This window comes from Pollachius pollachius (assembly GCF_949987615.1).
Source record: "Pollachius pollachius genome assembly, chromosome: 14".
NCBI lineage: Eukaryota > Metazoa > Chordata > Actinopteri > Gadiformes > Gadidae > Pollachius > Pollachius pollachius.
The window spans coordinates 13,510,643-13,532,476 of record NC_136947.1 but is presented as its reverse complement, the minus strand read 5'-3'; the positions used below and the strand labels follow the sequence as shown (position 1 = coordinate 13,532,476).

At 47.9% G+C, this 21,834-nt stretch overlaps 1 protein-coding gene across 2 annotated transcripts; it reads left to right on the top strand.

The window, feature by feature from the left end:
* The first annotated feature begins 281 nt into the window (after window positions 1-281).
* On the top strand, window positions 282-19,916 carry tgm1l1 (transglutaminase 1 like 1). 2 transcript variants are annotated; one of them, XM_079750401.1, is made up of 14 exons: window positions 282-331; window positions 4,313-4,608; window positions 5,141-5,332; window positions 7,869-8,120; window positions 11,666-11,784; window positions 12,148-12,255; window positions 12,425-12,602; window positions 13,553-13,691; window positions 15,473-15,665; window positions 16,048-16,201; window positions 16,631-16,915; window positions 17,560-17,720; window positions 18,104-18,240; window positions 18,532-19,916. In XM_079750401.1, the coding sequence occupies exons 2-14, from the start codon at window positions 4,314-4,316 to the stop codon at window positions 18,674-18,676; spliced, it is 2,358 nt and encodes a 785-aa protein (XP_079606527.1). In that variant the 5' UTR covers window positions 282-331; window position 4,313; the 3' UTR covers window positions 18,677-19,916. The 2 variants fall into 2 exon arrangements, with proteins under 2 accessions (XP_079606527.1, XP_079606526.1); XM_079750400.1 differs by lacking the exon at window positions 282-331 and adding an exon at window positions 440-547.
* The last annotated feature ends 1,918 nt before the right edge of the window (window positions 19,917-21,834 follow it).

The following is a 21,834-nucleotide window of genomic DNA, read 5'->3' as shown; positions in this document are numbered from 1 at the left end:
CAATTGTAGGGCACAGCACAAGAAAGGCAGACTTTGCCCTCAAGGTGCGCATGGGGGCCCACTGTTGTCGAGTATACCGCTCTAGTGATGAAAGGTAACTGTCGTCCTGACTCCATCTGTTTCCACTGCCTTCCCGTCATGGAAAACGGAGCTGAAACATTGTGATATGTCACTCTCTCACTCTCTCACTCCTCTCTCTCTTTCTCTTGTTTTGCGTCGGTGTTGCTGCTGCCCCATACAATGTAGTTATTTAGTCATTCCCGGGTGTACACAGACGTATGCATGCCGCACCCAAACCTTGAGTTCGCACTGGAGGATATCAATAAAAGGCGTGAGTAACCACGGCCACCGGGGTTGGTTGGGCGAGGGGGGAAAGAGAGAGACAGGGGTGTGTCGCTTTTAAAAAAGGATCGCGTACATTCCAGGGTTGGTACGAGTATATATACGATCTGAACAGCAAGCGTGCATTTGAACACCTCCCGTTATTCCAGTCGCTGTCACCGGTCCGCCGAGCAACAAGAAACCTACTCAAGAACATACTCTATAAGTAAGGTTTTATTCTTTATTCATAACGAAAAACATTTATCCAAAACCAATGTATAACGTTTTCTTAATAGCCTCAGCCTTTGTGTGCATAGTTTGTTGAGAGTTTGCAGAACTTTGAAGCGAGTTTGTGCTGACCGAGTCTTAACTTGATATTAACGACATGGCCAAATCTCATTAGGAACGTGAAACTTGACTTGGAGAACAACAACGGGCTCATTAAGTGTTGGTCTACTTTGTTTTTCATAACGCTGTCATCTCATCTTTAGTGTTGGAATTGTTGTCCATAAAACGCGCTCTGGTTTGAGAATGTTTGCACGCGTTCCAGACACTCGTAAACTTTTTTTTAGAACATATTTGATCCTCGCCCGCTGCTACTTGACATGCAATCACAGAAAGTTATTCTAAAGTGTATAGGTTGCTCATAAATTTGAACTTAGAATGCACGAATAAAATCATAGTCCTTTAAATTAAAACCGTTATATTGTAGCAGTATCTTATTAATAATTAATAATAATACCCTTAATATGGAATATTATTATATAGGCCTATATATTTTTTACTTATCTGATCCGATTAAGGGCCAATTATTTATATATGTGTTATAAAGTAGGCCTATAATTCTTGACGCTTAATCTTCTCATAATAAATGTTAATTCTAATTACTTTAATCATCATATTTCCAATAGTGAGTTTAGGAGCCACCAAGGCCCGTTAAGGTGCCTACGGGTAACATTCATATCACGTCGTCTCAGCAGACATTCCGTCCCTGCTGTCGCCATGCCAACACGAAGTTAGAGCGGAACAATGCGCTCTAGTTCGCTTATAATGAAAACATGTTGTGAGCACATTGCGAGAAACGGAGGCGCAAGTGTATCAGGAATGAATTCGATTTTTTCACTGGTCTTTTAGTCTGTTACATGCTATGTCTTGTAGGCCTCTTGCCGTCTGTCTGGTCCGTTCTGAACTGTTGCCATAGTGATCCATCAAAGCCAGGTTTATTGACGCCTCAAAGGACGGGGAGCGATGTAGAGGTTTAGTTTTCGCGACGTTGAGACGTTATTCGGCGTCTTTTCATTTTTGTTTTTCTTGGAATAATTCCCTGTTATTAAGAAGGTGTTTATTTATTTAAAAATAATTGGTGTGCGGGGCGTGACGCATTCAACAGATCTAGAGTTTGGCCAAATATTTGAGAGATGTCGTAATGTAGGAGGGCGATCTTATCTGACCAGCCGTTTCATTGAATTGATTCTGCGAGATTCCTCTCTTTTCACCTCTGTCTTCACTCTATATCTCTGGGTCGTTGTTTTTTCTCTCCTTATCTGTCTTTCTCTCTACATCTGTCTTTCTCTCTAAAATTGTCTTTCTCTCTATCTGTCTTTCTCTCTATCTCTGTCTTTCTCTCTACATCTCTGTCTTTCTCTCTATCTTTCTTTCTCTCTATATCCGTCTTTCTCTCTATCTCTGTCTTTCTTTCGTCATATCTCTCTTTATCTCTCCCTTTATTTCTCTATTTCTCTCTTTGTCTATATTTGCCTTTTCCTAACGGTATGAAGTAATTTCTTTTGACACACACATACACATACACACACACCATATCGGCTGCCATCTGGCCTGTTTTGTGATCAGGTCAGATCACTCCATTTGATCGCTCTCTCCTCTATCCAATCAATGTCGTAAATGTTCACATCCATGATCCAAATCTCTCTCCTCCAATCATCTTCATCAGAGTGTATCAGAGCTGTTTCTAACCACTCTTACTCATTGCATGAAATAGATGAGTTCATTAAATAAAACAAGATATTCGTTATTATAGAGAGGGGAACGCAATTATCTTAACCCTTCGAGAAATGTGTGTGTGTGTGTGTGTGTGTGTGTGTCCACGTGTCCAAGCATAGTGTATCTGCGTCAGCCTCTGCATAGTGTGTATGTGCCGCTGCATAGTGTGTGTTTTTGTGTGGATGTGTGTCTTTATGCATTTGTTTGAGTCTATGCCTGTGTGTCTGTGCTGGATTTTCTGTCTCTTCATGTGTGTGTGTGTGTGTGTGTGTGTGTGTGTGTGTGTGTTTCTGCATGTGTGGCAAACACACACACACACACACACACACACACATGCTACAGCAGAATGTAGATCCCTTGCCCTTTCAACCTCTCAACCATCATAACCTCCCAGGCCGTACTGGGAGGTGGCAGTGGTGGGTGGTACTAGGTAATGGTGCTGCTGAGCAAGGCATCCATGCTGTTCTAATCCCAGGCTTGGGCATCCAACACACCTGCCCATGGCAGTGGCCAGCCCGTGACAACCCACCCTCTTGTCTTTTGAGGAACCCACCAGAGCGATGAGCGGCATCTGCGCGTGTTACAGATCCTTCTGTATGTGCATGTGTTTCACACGCTCGCACACACACACACACACACATACACACACACGTACGTGAGTGTGTGTTTTTACGTAGCCTCTGGTTCTATTTTATTGACTGGCTGTGGGTAATTAGAGTATCAGATTAAGTTGTGTTTTACTAGAAACCAACAAAACAAAATGAGGTCCCTGGGGTGGTGTGTGTGTGTGTGTGTGTGCGTGTGTGTGTGTGTGTGTGTGGAGAGGCAGTGTGTGTATCTTGAGGCTGTTTATGAGATGCATCTGTGTACATACTCCACTAGCAGGGTTTTTTTATCTGTACGGAGAGGAGAGAGAAGAGACAGAGGGTGGGAGGGGGAGGCGAGAGAGGGGAACTTTTTCTGCTTGTAAACAGCGTTGGGCATTTGACCTTTGACCCTGAGTCCCATGGTGGGAGTTATACGGACGAGTGAAAGGGCGCCGTTCGTTGGTTCCTTTGCTTCATTTCGTCATCTGCGATCCTTCTTCCACTTGATTTGAGGAAAATACATACTAGCCTAGTCATGTTTGGTTGATCCGCAGAGTGTTTGAGGTGTGGAGGGACACACACACACACACACACACACACACACACACACACACACACACACACACACACAGTAAAACATACACACACACACACACACACACACATACACACATACACACAGGTAGTCATGCATCTCTGCACATAAATTCTTGCCTGCATGCAAATCTCCATGTGCACTCTCCCCTCTCTCATTTCTCCCCCCCCCTCTCTCCCTCTTCCTCTCTGTCGGTCCCTCTCTTTTTCTCTCTGTAACAGCTGGGGTGGGTAGATTGTTTGCAGCTGTTAGTATATCACACAAAGTGCGTTGGCTTTGCTTTGGAAAAATATAGCTGAGAAATGCCCAGAGTTTTGGAAAAGTTGAGAGAGAGGCAGGAATGCAGTAATTGTCGGAAATTGTAAAACGAAAATAAGAAAGGTTGTTGGCGTTGGAAAACAAAAGTGGAGAGACGCAATCAAAAGTTGGATAGTTACTGTTAAATAAATAAATACATGCATGAGTCATGTAATGCATGTTTGGTGCAGTGGGGGTTGGGTTGACATGTGACACACTGTGTTTGAACCGTGTCGTGTACGCACTTAAAGCTCATGAGAACCATCAGCCGAGACATATCCTTCACTCTCCTCCCCTTTTCCTCTCTCCTCTTTGTCCCTCCTGACTTCTCGTCTCCTGACCGCTCCACTGCTGTTCACGTCTCCTCCTCTCCTCTCCTCTCCTCTCCTCCACTCCCTTATATTCTCCTCTTCAACTCCTTTCCTTTCCTTTCCTCTTCTCTCCTCCTGTGATTCCATTTATCGCAGCCTCTTGATCTCCTTAACCATCTCCTCTTCCTCCTTTTTCCCAGAATGCCCAACGAACGTCCGTCGGTGAGGGGCGTGTCTGGAGTGGGCCGGTACGCCGGTGCGGCTCCGCCCACCCGGGTGCAGGTGTCAATCAATCCCAATGACGGCAGCAAGAAGGAAGAGGTGGAAGAGGGGGGATGTCGCAGCTGGTTCCGGAAGATGTGCCCATGCTGCTGCCAGCCCCAAGCCAGCAACTCTTATGATGTCACCGATAAGGTCGAGGTGGTCCCCATTACGCCCGCTGCCGACAAGGACCCGCCCAAGTTCCTTCCCCTGACCAATGGAAACGAGATGGAGGGTGAGATAGCCGAGCCGTTCATGATGAATCCTTCTTTGTTATATAATTCTCTATCAACTTTATTGGCCAAAAATGGAGCCAGCCATTTATAATCATTACGAGACTTATATTTATAAAAATAACCATAATATCACTTATTTAAGAGAGCATTTGGGTGTTTATGCAGCAGAAATGTCATGCTTCTGCTTTTTTTCATGTCATTACCATTTCATTTTTGTTATCTTTTAATCATTTTTTACACATGATTTCTTCCTTTGTATAGATATGATATTGATATTTGATATTCCTTTGTATATATTCCTAAATTTCTCTGCTGAGATGAATAAAGTATATCTTATCTTATCTTTATAGCACTATGAAAGTACTTTAACTGAATGAATAAACTTTCCTTGAATAACTAGTAAAAGTATGATTATGATAAATATTGTCATTTAATCACATTCATTCAAAGGACCTTCAGGTTGTGATAGGTTGTAATAACAACCCCCCTCCCTCCTCTCTCTCCCTCTCCCCCCTCCCCTGGCTCCACCAGAGGTGAAGCTGTGTGTGCGGGCGGTGGACCTGCTGAGCTCTCAGTCGGGTCAGAACCGCACGGAGCACCACACCGACGCCTTCCACGGGGACGAGCTGGTCCTGCGGCGAGGCCAGGCCTTCCAGATCCAGCTGGAGCTGAGCCGGCCCTACAACCGGGACACGGACAGCATGCACCTGGACCTCAAGACAGGTAGGATCTAATCGATTTAGACCGGGCAACACCCAAGAAGTCCTTTGTGGACAAACGTGTTTGTCACTGAAGCTTCCGTTGGTTTAGACCAGTGGGGTCACCGTGGAGACGGGGAAATACGATCAAAACATATCACGCCTTTTCTGAATCATCACACGCAATGTTCCCAATGCCGTCATCTGCTGAGATTTCATCGTCTGCGCCGATATTTTGCAACTTGCAAAATATCTGAGGTGCAGGAAATGCCGCAGAAGATGGCGAGGTCCGCGTTTGTTTGTTTTCTCTGCATTCACGTAATTTTTGTTCTGACTGGCTCTGGATTTCGATCCACAATGCCTCCCTGTAATGACAGAGACATTAATGGGCAGGAAGCCTCACTCAGCCCTGTCTCATCCTTGATGACCTGTGTCTCATAAAACACCAGGCCGCCTGCTAAATGAAAATACCAATAAGATATAACACGCAATGTACTAAAAACACCAAAATGCAACGAGTTACAAGTGATAAATATGGCTGTCACCCAAGCCCAACCCCAAGCTACACTCGGGGTGTGCTGTGCCAGATCATATTGCATTGAGACGGTTACGTGTGTAAGAGAGACAGATAAAGAGGCCGAGGCGTGTTTATGGGAGTGTTTAGGATATAATAAGGAGGTGACTCACGCGCAATTTCTGACACTCTGAAGTGTTTTGATAAGGAATTAAAGGCGACTATGAAGGCACAGTGAAACTAAACAGGAAAGCATTTTATTTATTGGATCGTAATCTCACACACACACACACACACACACACACACACACACACACACACACACATTCAACCGAACCGCACTCACATTTCAACGACCCTCAACTCAACCCAGTGTTAATACAAATCATTTGACAGCAGACCTTACCTCCTCTCCTACTATCCCCTCCTGCCCCTGCGCCTGATCTTCCTCCTCCCCCTCTTCCACCGTCTCCTCCTGCTCCTCCTTCCCCTGCTGCTCCTTGACCTCCTTCACCTGCTCCTTTTCATCCTCCTTCTCCTCCTCCACCTCCGTCACCTGCTCCTCCTCCCCCTCCTCCACCGCCTTCACCCACCCCTCTTCCTCTACCACCTCCGCCTCTTCTTGTGGCTTCACTGGCCTCACAATGACACTACATCCATGGGAGAGCATTCCATGCTGGAGACACACCCACACACACGAGAGTTTGTTGGGAAGGTCCCAATCCAGGAAGGGAATGGGAGGAAGCGGGAAAAAAATGAAAACAATCAGCAAGCCAAAACATTCCAAAGAGGGAAATATAAATGTCTGTTTAAGTGTGTGCGGAAATCGCTTGCAAAACCGAGTGTCGTACATATGTTATTGTTAGTTGTTATTGCTATTGTTATTCCAGCCAATAGGAAGGATTTACGGTGAGGGAAGCTATGTGTTAGTGGTTAGGGTGTTTGACTCCAAGCCCGAAAGGTTCTGGCTTCGAATCCCAATGTACGTTTTGCAATTCAATCATTGATGACAAGGACCCATGGACCCAAGAACAGTCGATGATAGTTTCCCAAGTCTTTGGGAAAGGAGACTTTTTTTTCTATTCCAAGTATTGAGTGGTGAGAGAGGAAGGGAGGGGGAGATCTCAACCGAACAATGCTGTCTCTCTCTAACCCCGTAACCTTGACGACAATCGGCCGCCAGCACCACTGCAGGATGCTGCAGCCCAAATAAATACTTCTGCACGAAAATATCCGGATCCCTTTACTTCTTATTTTTTGGGGAGCTGAGTACGAACCTCCTCCCTGCTGAGGTATGCTGACGGACATTTCTATCTCTTCACCTCTCCAAACCAAACAACATCTGCATTTACTCACATGCAACCCCCTGCTCCACATCTGGCCAAAGGCTGTTTACTGGTATGTCAGAATAGATAAAGGTTCTTCCAGCTCAATGCTTTCAATGTGTCTGTGGTCCGCAGCTCAGCAGTTTATCTAGCAAATCGGCTCAGAGAAGAGTCTTGTTTATCAATGCCGTTGGATATGGGTTGCTGTTCGATTTTCAATTGTAGTAATTATGAAATTCTGTATCTATGAAGGACAGTGCCAGTGGAATTATGGATTTCCCGCTCCCTGCCACATGATTACAGTCCTTATCTTTGTTCTTCTACGTAACTGTTTTGGCCGGGTATGTGTTGGCAACAATCAGCTGTCAACAACACTGCATTCAGCATTGTATCATATCATATTTTCTAAATGGATCCTAATGTAACTCCGTCAAAACACAGTACACCATATAAATCAACCAGCAACTAAAACTACACAAGATCACAGTCATCCTCCCTCCTATTCTTCATCCATGGACGTTCACATCCATGGTTCGGGATCAACAATCCAAACACGGCCTTTCTCTACCCACAATGCCAGTCAAATGGTTTCACTACCAACAATAAGGAAATGTGTTTCCTAGTTCTTCAAATGAATGTAGAAAATATGAAAAAAATACATATAAACAAACTATCAAAAAAAACAATACTAAATGCGTAACAAGTCACCCGTTCTCTTTCAGGTCCTCTGCCCATCGTGTCCAAGGGCACCCACATCATCGTGCCGTTGGTGGACGATCTAGAGGACGACCAGTGGGAAGCCAAGATCGTGGAGCAGAACGGCAACACGGTGAAGCTGTCGGTCAACTCCACCCCCAAGGCGGTGGTGGGCGTGTACGCGCTCTCCGTCACCACTTGCTCAGCCAAGGGCGGTGACGTCACCGTCCACGAGGCCGGCAAGAAGGTGGTGATGCTGTTCAACCCCTGGTGTGAAGGTAACGCATCATCCAGTCCCCTTACATGAATTGTTGAGTGGGCCAAGGGGCCAATTCCTGCTTTACCAGATTCTTCTAACCCTAACCCTATTTTTTCACCGAAAACCGTTTTCAGACTTTTATTTTATGTCTGAAGAACGTTTTGGCTCGCCTTGTTTCCCTATAATTGGTTTATCTGTTGGTGGGGCTGACAGACAAGATGAATAACTATGCAACGGGAACGGAAACAAATGTGTTGTACTGACGCCAGAAACAAAAGGTCAAACAATCACACACACACAAACACACACACACACACATGCAGACAGAGGGAGATTCTCTTGGCTACATGATGGATAGCGACAAGTTGCAAGTGAGTTTAATTCTTCCCACTCATGTGTTACTTCAAAAAGTTACTTTGGCACTACCCTTGGGATCCGATTAAACAAACATTCCAGTTGTTTACTCTCTCGTTCTCATCCCTCTTCAACTCTAGAACTTTGTCCTGGTCGATGATATAGGAGTCAGAGGGGGCTTCAGCTGTTGATTATTAGCTCTGCTCTTTTGTCAGTTGGTATGCGGTCGTTTAAAGTTTAAAGTAAAAAATTTAAACTATTTCCAAATAATTATTAATTCAACCGCTTAGGTTGTTAACAAAGAAAAACCAGAGCGGTGGTTAGAGGCTTGCGAAACCGAAAAACAAAGAGTGTGTCTTGGGTTATGTGCTGTTGTTGGCTGTGTGCCCAATGTGCTGTCTCGCTTGCTTGCTCTCTCTCCATCTCTCTTTCCCTTTCCCCTCTATCGCTTTCTCTCTCTCTCCTTTCCTTCCTCCCTCACTCAATCATTATTTTCATGCTCATAAAAGTAAAAAAAACACAGAATTCCACATTTATTGTGTGAATCATCATGGGTCTTGCACATGGCCATCTTGCAGCTGTGACTCTCTTATCTTTCTCTCTAGATCTGCTTCACTCTCTCTGCTCTAGAAATTCTCTCTCTCTCTTCTTCGCTTTCTTACTTACTCCCTCTCTGTTGTTTGAGACCTCCACCCATCCTTCCCTTCGTCTCTCCCTTATCCATACGTCTGTCTTCTGTTTTACATCATGCTTCACTCACACACCCACGCCCATACATACACACACGCACACATTCAAATGCACACACCCGTGCACATACACATGCGCACACACACACATGCACCTACACACACACGCGCACATAAACACACACACGCACACGCACATACACACACGTGCGCAAACACACGCGGTATACACAGAAGCGCACACACAAACACACATGCACACACCCACATACACACAAGCACGTACCCACAAGCACACACGTAATTCCAGAGCTGTACTGTGAAATAACTCCAGATTCTCTGTACCTTCCTCTGCCGTCTCTGAACATATCCTACTCCTCGCCCCTCTCTCTATGGCACCTCCTTCCTCCTCCACCCCTATATCGAAAGCTCCTCCGTCTCCTCCTTCCTCCTCCACCCCGCTCTTGGTCAACATTTTGCTCCTTCCTCTCTCCCTCTCTCCCTCACTCTCCCCCCAGCCTCCCTTCCTCCCCTCTCTCTCGCTCCACAGCTCCCTGTCTCCTCCTCCTGCTCCTCTCTCCCCTCTCCCTCACTCTCCCCCCAGCCTCCCTTCCTCCCCTCTCTCTCGCTCCACAGCTCCCTGTGTCTCCTCCTCCTGCTCCTCTCTCCCCTCTCCCTCACTCTCCCCCAGCCTCCCTTCCTCCCCTCTCTCTCGCTCCACAGCTCCCTGTGTCTCCTCCTCCTGCTCCTCTCTCCCCTCTCCCTCACTCTCCCCCAGCCTCCCTTCCTCCCCTCTCTCTCGCTCCACAGCTCCCTGTGTCTCCTCCTCCTGCTCCTCTCTCCCCTCTCCCTCACTCTCCCCCAGCCTCTCTTCCTCCCCTCTCTCTCGCTCCACAGCTCCCTGTGTCTCCTCCTCCTGCTCCTCTCTCCCCTCTCCCTCACTCTCCCCCAGCCTCCCTTCCTCCCCTCTCTCTCGCTCCACAGCTCCCTGTGTCTCCTCCTCCTGCTCCTCTCTCCCTAGCGTCTCTTTCTCCTCTGTCCTGTTCATCTCGAACGCGCCTTAGCTTTCCTTTTCTTCTTTTTGCCCTCGCTCACTCTTCTGTGAAACCCCCAGCACACACACACACACACACACACACACACACACACACACACACACACACACACACACACACACACACACACACACACACACACACACACACACACACACACACCTTCAACCCTGCAGTGCTGTACTTTAATCCAACTTTCCCTTTGTTGTTTTGCTCCTCTTCCTCGGCTACCCTCCCTCTTACACTCACCCTCCTTCCTCCTCGTCTCCCCACTTTTCTCCTCTCCTCCTCTCCTCTCCCCCCTTTCTGCCAAATTCCCTTGGCTGCCTCTCACTGGTAATCACAGCCTTGTGCAAACAAAACGCAGAGAGAGAGCATGCATATTGGGCTGAAGCCAACAGCAGCACATAACGAAAGACACTTTTTCTGTTTTTATCTTCTCCAAAACTATGAGCACGACATTAGGTTTGCTTCCTAAAAACTGAGGAGGCAAAAGCGTTATTTTTTCTATGTGTAAATCAAATATGTCTGAAATAATTTTGCAAAAGAACAGAGAGAGAGTTTGAGAGAGAGAGAGAGAGAGAGTTAGAGAGAGAGAGAGAGAGAGAGAGAGAGAGAGAGAGAGAGAGAGAGAGAGAGAGAGAGAGAGAGAGAGAGAGAGAGAGAGAGAGAGAGAGAGAGAGAGAGAGAGAGAGAGAGAGAGAGAGAGAGAGAGAGACTTAGACTCCTTGGGGGCCATCTGGGGGATGGCCCCCAACATTAAAACAGCTACAGTGCTTTGTGAAGGGAGGTGGAGGAGAGCAAAGAGGCTGTGTGTGTGTGTGTGTGTGTGTGTGTGTGTGTGTGTGTGTGTGTGTGTGTGTGTGTGTGTGAAGAAGTCAAGAAGTAGGAGCCAAAGAGTTGTCGCCACTTTAGTGAGTCGGAAAACTCTTTTTTTTAATAAAACTTGCGGTTCAAATCCAGTGACACAAGTCCAACATGGGTGGGGCTGACCACCCAGAGTACGCATCATTTCCTGTCTCTCTAGTAAAGTTTGGGGCCACCTCTTATAGCACCATGCTGTCATTGTGTTTCTCCAGCGCTTCCTGGCCCCGGGGGCCACTTTCACTTCTTCTGTGAGAAGGAAATCCACATTCCTGTTCTATTGAATTGCAGCGGCCAGGGTCATGAACTCACTGTCACTTTAATTAGGGGCCGTATGGGGCCGTTAGGGGCCTTAAAGGTATAATTAGATGAAAGATGTTTGGATACATAAAGATGGGACAGAATTATGGATCGATAAAGATGAAGAATGCTTATGAAAAGATTTGGTAATGATTTGTTTTGTTATTAATGGTGAATTATTATTTTTGCTAGTTTGTTAATAAGGGCCTCACTTTTGCTCACGTGTCTGTCAGCCAGCCAAGATGAAACATTGATCTTCAGGTTCAATTCCATAATGTATATTTGTTTGTGGATCTGTGCAGATGACTCAGTGTTCCTGGACGACGATGACGAGAGGAACGAGTATGTTCTCAACGACACCGGGAGGATCTACTATGGAACCGAGAAACAGATCGGCGCCCGGACCTGGAACTTTGGACAGGTGCGACCGCCGTCCAAGAAGTGCTTTGGTCGCCCGTGCACGTCCGCTCTTTTGGCTTGGATGTGGACTCTCTGCCTACTCAACTAAAGAGTTGTTGTAATGAGTCTTATTAACAGGAAGAGTGAATTCATATCATAAGGAATTCCCTGGAGAGGATTTTTCTGAGGTGCAGTCATTTTTTCCTGTTAAAAGGTTATTAAGCTGTTATTAAGGTTATTAAGCTGTGTGTTCCACTAGAGTCTAGTGGAACACACAGAGGAACGGCTTAGAGTTAGTTAGTACTAGAGTTAGTTACTAAGCTGTTTCTCTGTGTGTTCTACTAGAGCTAGTTATTAAGCTGTTCCTGTGTGTTGTTCTGTGTAGTTCCAGGAGGGTATTCTGGAGGCGTGTCTGTTCTTGCTGGAGAAGAGTGAGATCGCCCCCGCTGGCCGCTGGGACCCAATCAACGTGGTGCGGGTCATCTCCGCCATGGTGAGGCTGCTACTCTTCCACATACACTTCCTCACATTCCTTTTTGTGCATCGCACACAGACAGCGAACCAATCAAACGCTCTCATCACCCTCCATCCGCATCCATCCATCCTTTAGTGACATCACTTGGTTTTGTGACCTCACTCCCTGTCTCCTCCCCCTCCCCCAGATCAATGCGCAGGACGACTACGGCGTTCTGATCGGGAACTGGAGCGGGGACTACAGCGACGGGACGAGTCCCGCGGCGTGGAGCAGCAGCGTGGACATCCTGAAGCAGTACCACGAGGCCGACGGGACGCCCGTGGCCTACGGACAGTGCTGGGTCTTCTCTGGGGTCACCACCACAGGTGTGTGTGTCGTCTGTCCCACTACATGACTGTGTGTGCGTGGGTGTGGGTGTGGGTCGGTGTGTGTAGGGGTGTGTGTGTGTGTGGGGGGGGGGGGGTATGGGTTTCCTAGGACTGAAACAGAGCGTTCCCTAGGACTGAAACCTGAGAAATCCCAGGGCCAAAATTGCATGCACGCTGCACCAGCATTACAACCCAGGGTATTTCATACAAGTCACTAGCATAGATGTAGAACTTTAGATTATAAAGCCAATGCTAGCCTGAGAGTTCCTGAACTCTTACTGGCCAATCTCAGGCCGGCTAGCTAGCTGAACTTGGCATATAGCACAGTGGCCCCTGATAGAAGTTAGCCAAAGCTCTTATCAAAATACCACTCCTCTGCATTCCTGGCATCACTGCTAGGGACCGATCGACTGACGCAAGCCGTCGTGTGGCCGGCTTTCACTGAGCCGAGGGCGATGCAAGTTCCATGCAAGCCTTGTCGAAGGTGGCGTTGGTAACATGTGCGCGTGTGTGTGTGTGTGTAACAGAAAGTGTGACAGGGTTCTTCCTCACTTCGAATAAGCCTTGATCACGCTGTCACTGCCGATCACGATGGCTGTGGTCCGTTGGCTTCGTGATAAGAGACCTTAAGTATTCCAATCAAGGGGTCGCTGGTTCCCCCACTAGAGTGCATACATTTTTTAGCATGGAATGCCGCCCCAGTAGGAATTGAACCCCATAACACCAGGCGCTGTTAATGCCCTGCTGTACCAGGAAGCCAGGAATCGAGTGAAGGTCTAACATTTCTCATTTTGCACGTTTTGGCCGAAGTGAAGTTTTGGATGCATGTCACTAAACAGAGGGGGCTTGCAGACTTGCGGTCCAATGACTGCAGACATTTGGGTGCAAACCCAGAACCCAGACCCATTTGAGAACCTATGCCTTCATCTCTCTCTCTCCCCCCACAGTGCTCCGGTGCCTGGGGATCCCGGCCCGCAGCGTGACCAACTTCCAGTCGGCCCACGACACCGACGTGTCCCTTACCACCGATGTCTACCTGGACGAGGACATGGAGCCCATCGGCTTCCTCAACAAAGACTCTGTGTGGTAAGAGCCTCTCTTACCGTCTCTCTTGTGGTAAGAGCCTCTCTTACTGTCTCTCTGTGTGGTAAGAGACTCTCTTACCGTCTCTCTTGTGGTAAGAGCCTCTCTTACCGTCTCTCTGTTTGGTAAGAGCCTCTCTTACCGTCTCTCTGTGTGGTAAGAGACTCTATTACCGTCTCTCTTGTGGTAAGAGCCTCTCTTACGTCTCTCTGTGTGGTAAGAGCCTCTCTTACCGTCTCTCTTGTGGTAAGAGCCTCTCTTACCGTCTCTCTGTGTGGCAAGAGCCTCTCTTACCGTCTCTCTTGTGGTAATAGCCTCTCTTACCGTCTGTCTTGTGGTAAGAGACTCTATTACTGTCTCTCTTGTGGTAAGAGCCTCTCTTACCGTCTCTCTGTGTGGTAAGAGACTCTATTACCGTCTCTCTTGTGGTAAGAGCCTCTCTTACGTCTCTCTGTGTGGTAAGAGCCTCTCTTACCGTCTCTCTGTGTGGCAAGAGCCTCTCTTACCGTCTCTCTTGTGGTAAGAGACTCTATTACCGTCTCTCTTGTGGTAAGAGCCTCTCTTACCGTCTCTCTGTGTGGTAAGAGACTCTATTACCGTCTCTCTTGTAGTAAGAACCTCTCTTACGTCTCTCTGTGTGGTAAGAGCCTCTCTTACCGTCTCTCTGTGTGGCAAGAGCCTCTCTTACCGTCTCTCTTGTGGTAAGAGCCTCTCTTACCGTCTGTCTTGTGGTAAGAGCCTCTATTACCGTCTCTCTTGTGGTAAGAGCCTCTCTTACGGTCTCTCTTGTGGTGAGTGTCTCTCTTGGGCACGGCAAATGCTCTGGGCGTCGCCACCGGCCAACAACCAGAGCAAGAGGTCTGCTGCAAGAGTTGTCCGCTTGGGGAACAAGTGTTATTCAACATCGGAGCGGGTTCACTCCTGTTTTCAGTACGATCCGTTTGAATGTGTCCATGTGGAGTCCTTGATACAACAGCGTATAAAGAAAAATACATTGACTGTAAAGAAGGATATCTATAGATATCATTCGCTGTAAAGAATTCAATTCAATACATTCCCATAACAACCTAACACAATCTTAGTACAAAAACAACAGCCGTGACTCACGATGTGTATCATCCATTGGATGACATAATCAGACGCCAACGTTACTCCGCCCATGCCCCCTTCCAGAGTTTGTGGGCCCCTGGCCTACAGCTACTCCTAGAGAACCCACCATCCCGGCCCCCTCTCTGAGATGTCATGTGAGGGTGCCTCCCACTGACCCCGAGGAATCCCGGGCACTCAGAATGTCCTGTATATTTAGATCCCCCCCCCTGCCCAGCCCCCACCCACCCGGGGGGGTTTAAAAAGCCGGCGCTCTGTCACGCCACGTGTTCTGATACAGCCCAGCACGGCTGATCAACGTCAGGGTGGCGGGCTGCTTGTCATCTGACCCAGCTGGGGGGAGGCCCGCTCTGCCTGGTGGAGGTTTCATTATGTTTTCAATTGAAAGATCGTAATGAACTCATCCACCTGGGGGAGGATGGGTGTCGTCGCGCATGTGGAATGCATTTGCCGTTTTTCTACATTTTTAAACTATCAACACATCAGTCAGACATCGTCAGTACACATCTGGTTTCGAATGACACGAAAAACACGTTATTGCGCGTCACGTTTTTTTGTCATGCGTGTCACTCTTCCTCCATGACAACGTGACACGGTGGATGTCACGCATCCTGCCTACGTCGTGACGCAACCACAGCACCACTGTCCGTGACGTGTGGTACGACGTGACCCCACAGGAACTTCCACGTTTGGAACGACTGCTGGATGGCGCGCCCCGACCTGCCCCCGGGACACGGCGGCTGGCAGGCCGTGGACTCCACCCCCCAGGAGACAAGCCAGGGCACCTTCCGCTGCGGCCCTGCCTCCATCAACGCCATCCGCGCCGGAAAGGTCTTCCTCAAGTACGACACGCCCTTCGTCTTCGCCGAGGTGAGTGCAATGGACACGCAACGCTCAACGCGTTCCCCTTTCATCCGTTTACGTTCGATTGACTGTTTGGTCGTTCAGCAGGGGAGGCTTTCATCTAAAACGTATTATTTAAAAGTAACTTCACAGGGAATTCAGATTAGGGGGGTAATGGTTGAAGTCTTTATTTTCATATTATATAAACCTGGAATAATCCTGAAATGAATAAAGAAACATAGTGATGAGCAAACATCTGCCTCCACCTTAATCCTGTATCCCCCTGATTCAGTGCTGGAGCTGCAGAGAAACACCCAACATTGTAACCACAGTAGAAGGCTCCGGCCTACAGAGCAGTGTGGGCCGTACGGCCCCCAGTCTTCTCACCGTTCTCCCCCTCCCCCACCAGGTGAACAGCGATAAGATCTACTGGCAGAGGAACCTGGACGGGACCTTCGCCCAGATCTACAGCGAGAAGAAGGCGGTGGGCCACTGCATCAGCACCAAGGCGGTGGGCTCCGACGAGAGGGCCGACGTCACTAAGCTCTACAAGCACAGCGAAGGTACTGCCAAGTTCACCACCAGCTCAGGGCCAGCTCAGGGGATTCTGCTTGGGTTAGTGCCACTTAAAGTCTGCCCATGTGGGACCTCTTGCCCCCCTGGCCGCTCCTGGTAGGAGGCATCACTCTCCTGGGTTCCTTCTCAAGGTTTCTGCCCCTCTTGGGGTGCTGGGGAGTCCTCACTTGCCCTTTAACCTTCTCTTTCCAGTAAGGGGTCAAAACCTCTCCTCCATATCTCAAATATTTCTCCTCCATACCTCGTCTATTTCTCCGGCATAGCTCTATTTGTCCTCCAAATCTCCTCTATTACTTCTCCATATTTCCTCTAGTTCTTAATTTTTTAGAGAAGTACCAAAGTTTGACCCGTCTCTCCCCTCCCTCCCTCCCCTCCCTCCCTCCCTCCCTCCCTCCCTCCCTCCCTCCCTCCCCCAGATACGGAAGAGGAGCGCATCTCCGTGGAGACGGCCAGTCGCTACGGCAGCAAGCCCGACACGTACTCCGCGGCCTTGGCCGAGGACGTGAAGGTGGAGGTGACAATGGACGGAGAGGGGCCCCACATGGGGGCCGACGCCCACCTGAGCATCACGGTGAAGAACCTGAGCTCCTCGCCGCGCTCCACCGTGCTGCACAGCCAGGCGGCCGTCATGTACTACACGGGCGTGCTGAAGGGCACCGTGAAGAAGGAGACGCTGACCATCCAACTGCTGGCAGATGAAGGTGAGCGCTGGTGATGGGGATGATGGTGGTGGGGTTGTTGGGGGTTATGATGATGGTGGGGGTGGTGATGGTGATGGGGATGATGGTGGTGGGGGTTATGATGATGGTGGGGATGGTGATGGGGATGATGGTGGTGGGGTTGGTGGGGGTTATGATGGTGGGGGTGGTGATGGTGATGGGGATGATGGTGGTGGGGTTGGTGGGGGTTATGATGGTGGGGGTGGTGATGGTGATGGGGATGATGGTGGTGGGGTTGGTGGGGGTTATGATGGTGGGGGTGGTGATGGTGATGGGGATGATGGTGGTGGGGTTGGTGGGGGTTATGATGGTGGGGGTGGTGATGGTGATGGGGATGATGGTGGTGGGGTTGGTGGGGGTTATGATGGTGGGGGTGGTGATGGGGATGGCGGTGGTGAAGGGGATACTGGTGGTGGTTGTGTGGTGGTGATAATGCTGATGGTGATGATGGGGGTGGTGTTGATGATAATGGTGATAGTAGTGATGGTGGTGATGGTGGTGAGGATTGGGGTGGTGGTGATGATGATGATGGGGGTGGTGGTGGGGATGATGACGATGGTGGTGGTGTTAAACGGACAGGAAATGACAGGACTAACGTACTAAGGGCTCTGCGTGGTACCCAACAGAGAAGACCATCGACTGGGTGCTGCCCTACCAGCTGTACCAGGACCAGCTGGTGGACCAGGCCGCCATGATGCTCACCCTGTCAGGCCGGGTCTCTGAGACCCAGCAGGTCCTGGCCCACCAGACCACCTTCCGACTGCGCACCCCTGATCTGGAAGTCAAGGTAGGCCCCTCCGAAGAGCATGGAGTGTAGCATGGTGTGTGACGTAGCATGATGTTAGCTGTTAGCACGGATTTGCTGTTCAGATGACTTCATGTGCGTATTCTTTCAACATGTAGCAAGACACTGAAAGATCAATGTCCGGTGTTGTGTTTGACTAACTGGTTATGTGTTGTGCTGACTGGTTCTGAGTATGCCTGACTGGGTGTGTGTCCAACTGACTAACTGGTTTGTGTCTGACTGTTCCTGTGTCTGACTGACTGGTTGTGTGTCTGGCTGGTCCTGTGTCTGACTGACTGGTTGTGTGTCTGGCTGGTCCTGTGTCTGACTGACTGGTTGTGTGTCTGACTGGTCCTGTGTCTGACTGACTGTTTGTGTGTCTACAGCCCCTGGGAGACGCGCAGGTGGGTAAGGAGATGTCTGCTAAGATCAGCTTCACCAACCCGCTGCCCCGGACCCTTCAGGGGGTTGTCTTCAGGGTGGAGGGCCTGGGCCTGCAGAAGGGCCACAAGGTGGTGGTGGGGTAAGAAGATTCTTTATAATCGCACACACACACACACACACACACACACACACACACACACATATATACATACATACGTTACATACACATACATACATACATACATGCACATATACATGCACACACACACACACACACACACACACATTCACATTCACATTCTGGTTCCTCTCTAACTTTCCCCTCCCGGTCAATGTTTTGTGATACCTTCCCTGACCTCTCACCTTCCCTCTCCTGCGTCTCCCCCCCCCCCCCCCCCCCCCCCCCCTCTCCTCTCTTCTCCTCCTGCAGGGATGTGAGCGCCAACTCCACGGTGAGGGTGACGGAGCACTTCACGCCCACCCAGCCGGGCCTCAAGAAGCTGGTGGTGTCCCTGGACTGTAAGCAGATGAGCCAGGTCCACGGGGTGGCAGACATCCTGGTCCTGGAGGCCTGAGGCCCAGGAAGGTGACCCTCCATCCTCCACATGCAGCCCGGCCCACCAACCCGCCCACCCATCACCGCTGGGTGGGCCAAGCACTGAAAGGATCACGGTCATCAAGTCAGCCCCATGGCATGGTGGATTATCCGATACACAGATTTGAACAATTTAGTCGTCCATAGGGGATTTTATCCCTCCTGACATGGAGAGGGGAATCAAACCCATCACTTTTTGGGGCTGGGAGGTGAACACCTGAGCCACTATACCCTCTGACAGTTGACATCCTCACGGAGTGTGTGGGCTGGAAGATGGCTTTTATCTGATGAGACGCGACGTCATTCAGATACAGGCCAGGTGAGAACAAGAAGGGGTTAAGCTGTGCATATGGGCTGATCACGCATCCATTTTGGATGCATGACATGATGAAACCATCAGTATTATTATCATTTTGTAACATGGCCATTGTATTTAATTTTCTATTGTCCCACACTTTATTCGTGGGACAAAAACTGTACACATAAGTTTATATAGAACATGATACGCGTCTAGGAATAAACCCTAATAAGGAAGTGAACGCTAAAGTAGCATTTATAACTTTGAAGTCACACAGAAACTTGTGCCTATGTATATAGTGTGTTATCTACGTCACTTCGGTGACACACATGCACTGATTTTGCTATTACTTAAGCTAAGCTGAGTAAGGAAACAATGGTTACCTACAATGTGCCTTACACAGCTCACCTGAAGGACAAGCCCTTAGCCAAATAACAAATACATTACTATTCTTGTTTTTGTATTATTTTATTACTATTACATTTTATTTCTGTTTTTTGCCGTCCAAATTGAGTGTAATATGAGGTGGTATTTGCGTAAGAACGACCGGTTTAGATACCGTAAAATCAAGACTAACGTGGTGCTATGCCACCTGATTGTGACAGTTTTTATGTTGAACAGCGACGTCAGTATTATGTTATAACTCGCTCTAATCTGTTTGCTCATTGTAAATCACTTCTACTGTTTGTACAGCTCGGTCATCTACCAAGACAGGCATGAACACTTCCCTTACCCCCCCTGTCCCTGTCCCCACCAAGAAGGGCATGAAAACCTCCCTTACCCTCACCCCCCCCCCCCCCCCCCTTCCTGCTTTTCAGCCTCTAAAAACAAATGTGAAAAGAATAAATATATTTTTAATAATACATCACCGTATTTATCCAACTAAATTGTGTTTTACTGTTGTTTTTTACTTATTGTGACACTAATAAAGACAAATACAGTAAAACGATGGGCAACCATGTTATTATTGAAGGTGTGGAAGGTAGAATGAGCTCAGAGGTAGGAGCAGAGGGGGAAACATTTACTTACCTGTAACTTTTCCCCTCATACTGAAAGAAGCCATTAATCGACAGTATTACATAAGTTCAACCTCATTTAACTTATCTTGAGAGAAAAAAGAATGCCCTGGTTGGGGTAGCTGTTCGAAATAAGATAAATAATGTTTTACTGGCCTCTAGTGGCCAAACAGGAGCATTTGATATATTTGCCGTTTTAACGTTGTTCTAACGCAGTGGTTCTCAAACTGGTACGCGATGCGCTTTTTAGTGTTGCGCAGAGGAATCAACAAAACAATAATTAATGGTTCAAAAACACTTAGTTCGTGGAGAACTGTAGAAAATAGTGACAGTGAACAGATTACAGGTGGTATGTGTGGTGATTTTCTTAGAAATGAACATGATCCATGTTCATTTCTAATTCATTAACCATGACACCCTCGCATGTCAAACGTCATTTTATGACCGAACACGCAGCCTTCCCATTAGTCTTATCATTTCAGAATAATAATTAAAGGGGATATATTATACCACCAGGTGTGAGTGTGATTAGCCATTACAAGCCGTTTTGAAAATGTGCAGCCTCTGACATTGCAGGTTCAGGTGGGCGTGTCCACCTAGATGTGTGCTGGATAGATCAGTCCACCAGCCTACCCAGTGGACTGTAGCAAACGTTGCTTATCTATCCGTCATACATCTGTGGACACGCCCACCTGTGTTGTCAGTGGTAATATGCTAATATGTCCCCTTTAAGCTTTTCTAAAAAAAGTTTGTTGGTATACAATTGTTAAATGTGCCTCCTGGCTGAGCTGTGCGTAGCTGAATAGGGCTGCAGGCCTACGCTATTGTATTTTGTTATATTTTATAACATCGTTCATAATTGTGGTACCTGGGGAGACAAATACGCAGGATAAAAAGTTTGAGAAACAATGTTCTCAAATGGATAAACAAAATAAATATTCTTCTTCTTCTTATGCCTTGACTTATAGGCTGTCGACAAAGGATCTCCAGAGAACTCGGTCGCTGGCTTTCTTTTCTATCTGTGACCAGGTGCATCCCATCTTTTTTATTACTGTCTGGAACTCCCTCTGCGAGGTGTTTCTAGGCCGACCTCTCTTTCTCTTCCCCCGGGGGTTACACGTCAGAGCCTGTCTGGTGGTATTCGACATTGGTTTACAAAGGGTATGCCCAATCCATCTCCATCTTCTTTGTCCAATTTTGTCTCTAGTGTTTGCTTTGTCCTCGTCCATTGGCCTTCATTGGTGATCTTCCCAATGGATTTTCAGAATTCTTCTCATGCATCCGTTTATGAAGGTTTGTACTTAGCTAGTTGTAGAATTTATTGTTCTCCACGTCCCGGCTCCATAGAACAGGACTGATTTCACATTTGAGTTGAAGATTCGTACTTTTGTTTGTTGTTGTACCTCCTTTGAGCACCATATATTCAGTTGTACAAATGCCTTTCCTATTCTAGAGCTGATGTCTGCATCTGACCCTCCCTCTTTGTTGATGATGCTCCCCAAGTAGGAAAAAGACTCCACTTCAAGTGTTATTGGCTTATTGTTATTGGTCGTCTTCTCTTGTATCTGATGGTGATTGTGTGAAAGTAGTGCCAAGTCATCTGCGAAATCCAGGTCTTCTAGTTGTGTCCATAATGTCAACTGGATTCCATTCCTTCCTTCAGTTGCAGTTTTCATTACCAAGTCAATGACTATGAGAAACAGGAATGGGGATAACAGGCAGCCTGTCTAACCCCCGTCTTGATTGCAAGCTGGTTAGTGAGTTGTCCCTCATGTATAACTCTACATGTCATTCCCTCGTAGCTGCTTTTAATCATGTTCACTA

Excerpts from the sequence above, each read along its gene's own strand:
- tgm1l1 (XM_079750401.1), top strand. The coding sequence starts at position 4,314 with ATGCCCAACGAACGTCCGTCGGTGAGGGGCGTGTCTGGAGTGGGCCGG. Across the intron at positions 11,785-12,147 it reads GGACCTGGAACTTTGGACAG|TTCCAGGAGGGTATTCTGGA; the intron begins GTGCGACCGCCG and ends TGTTCTGTGTAG. Across the intron at positions 17,721-18,103 it reads CCCCTGATCTGGAAGTCAAG|CCCCTGGGAGACGCGCAGGT; the intron begins GTAGGCCCCTCC and ends GTGTGTCTACAG.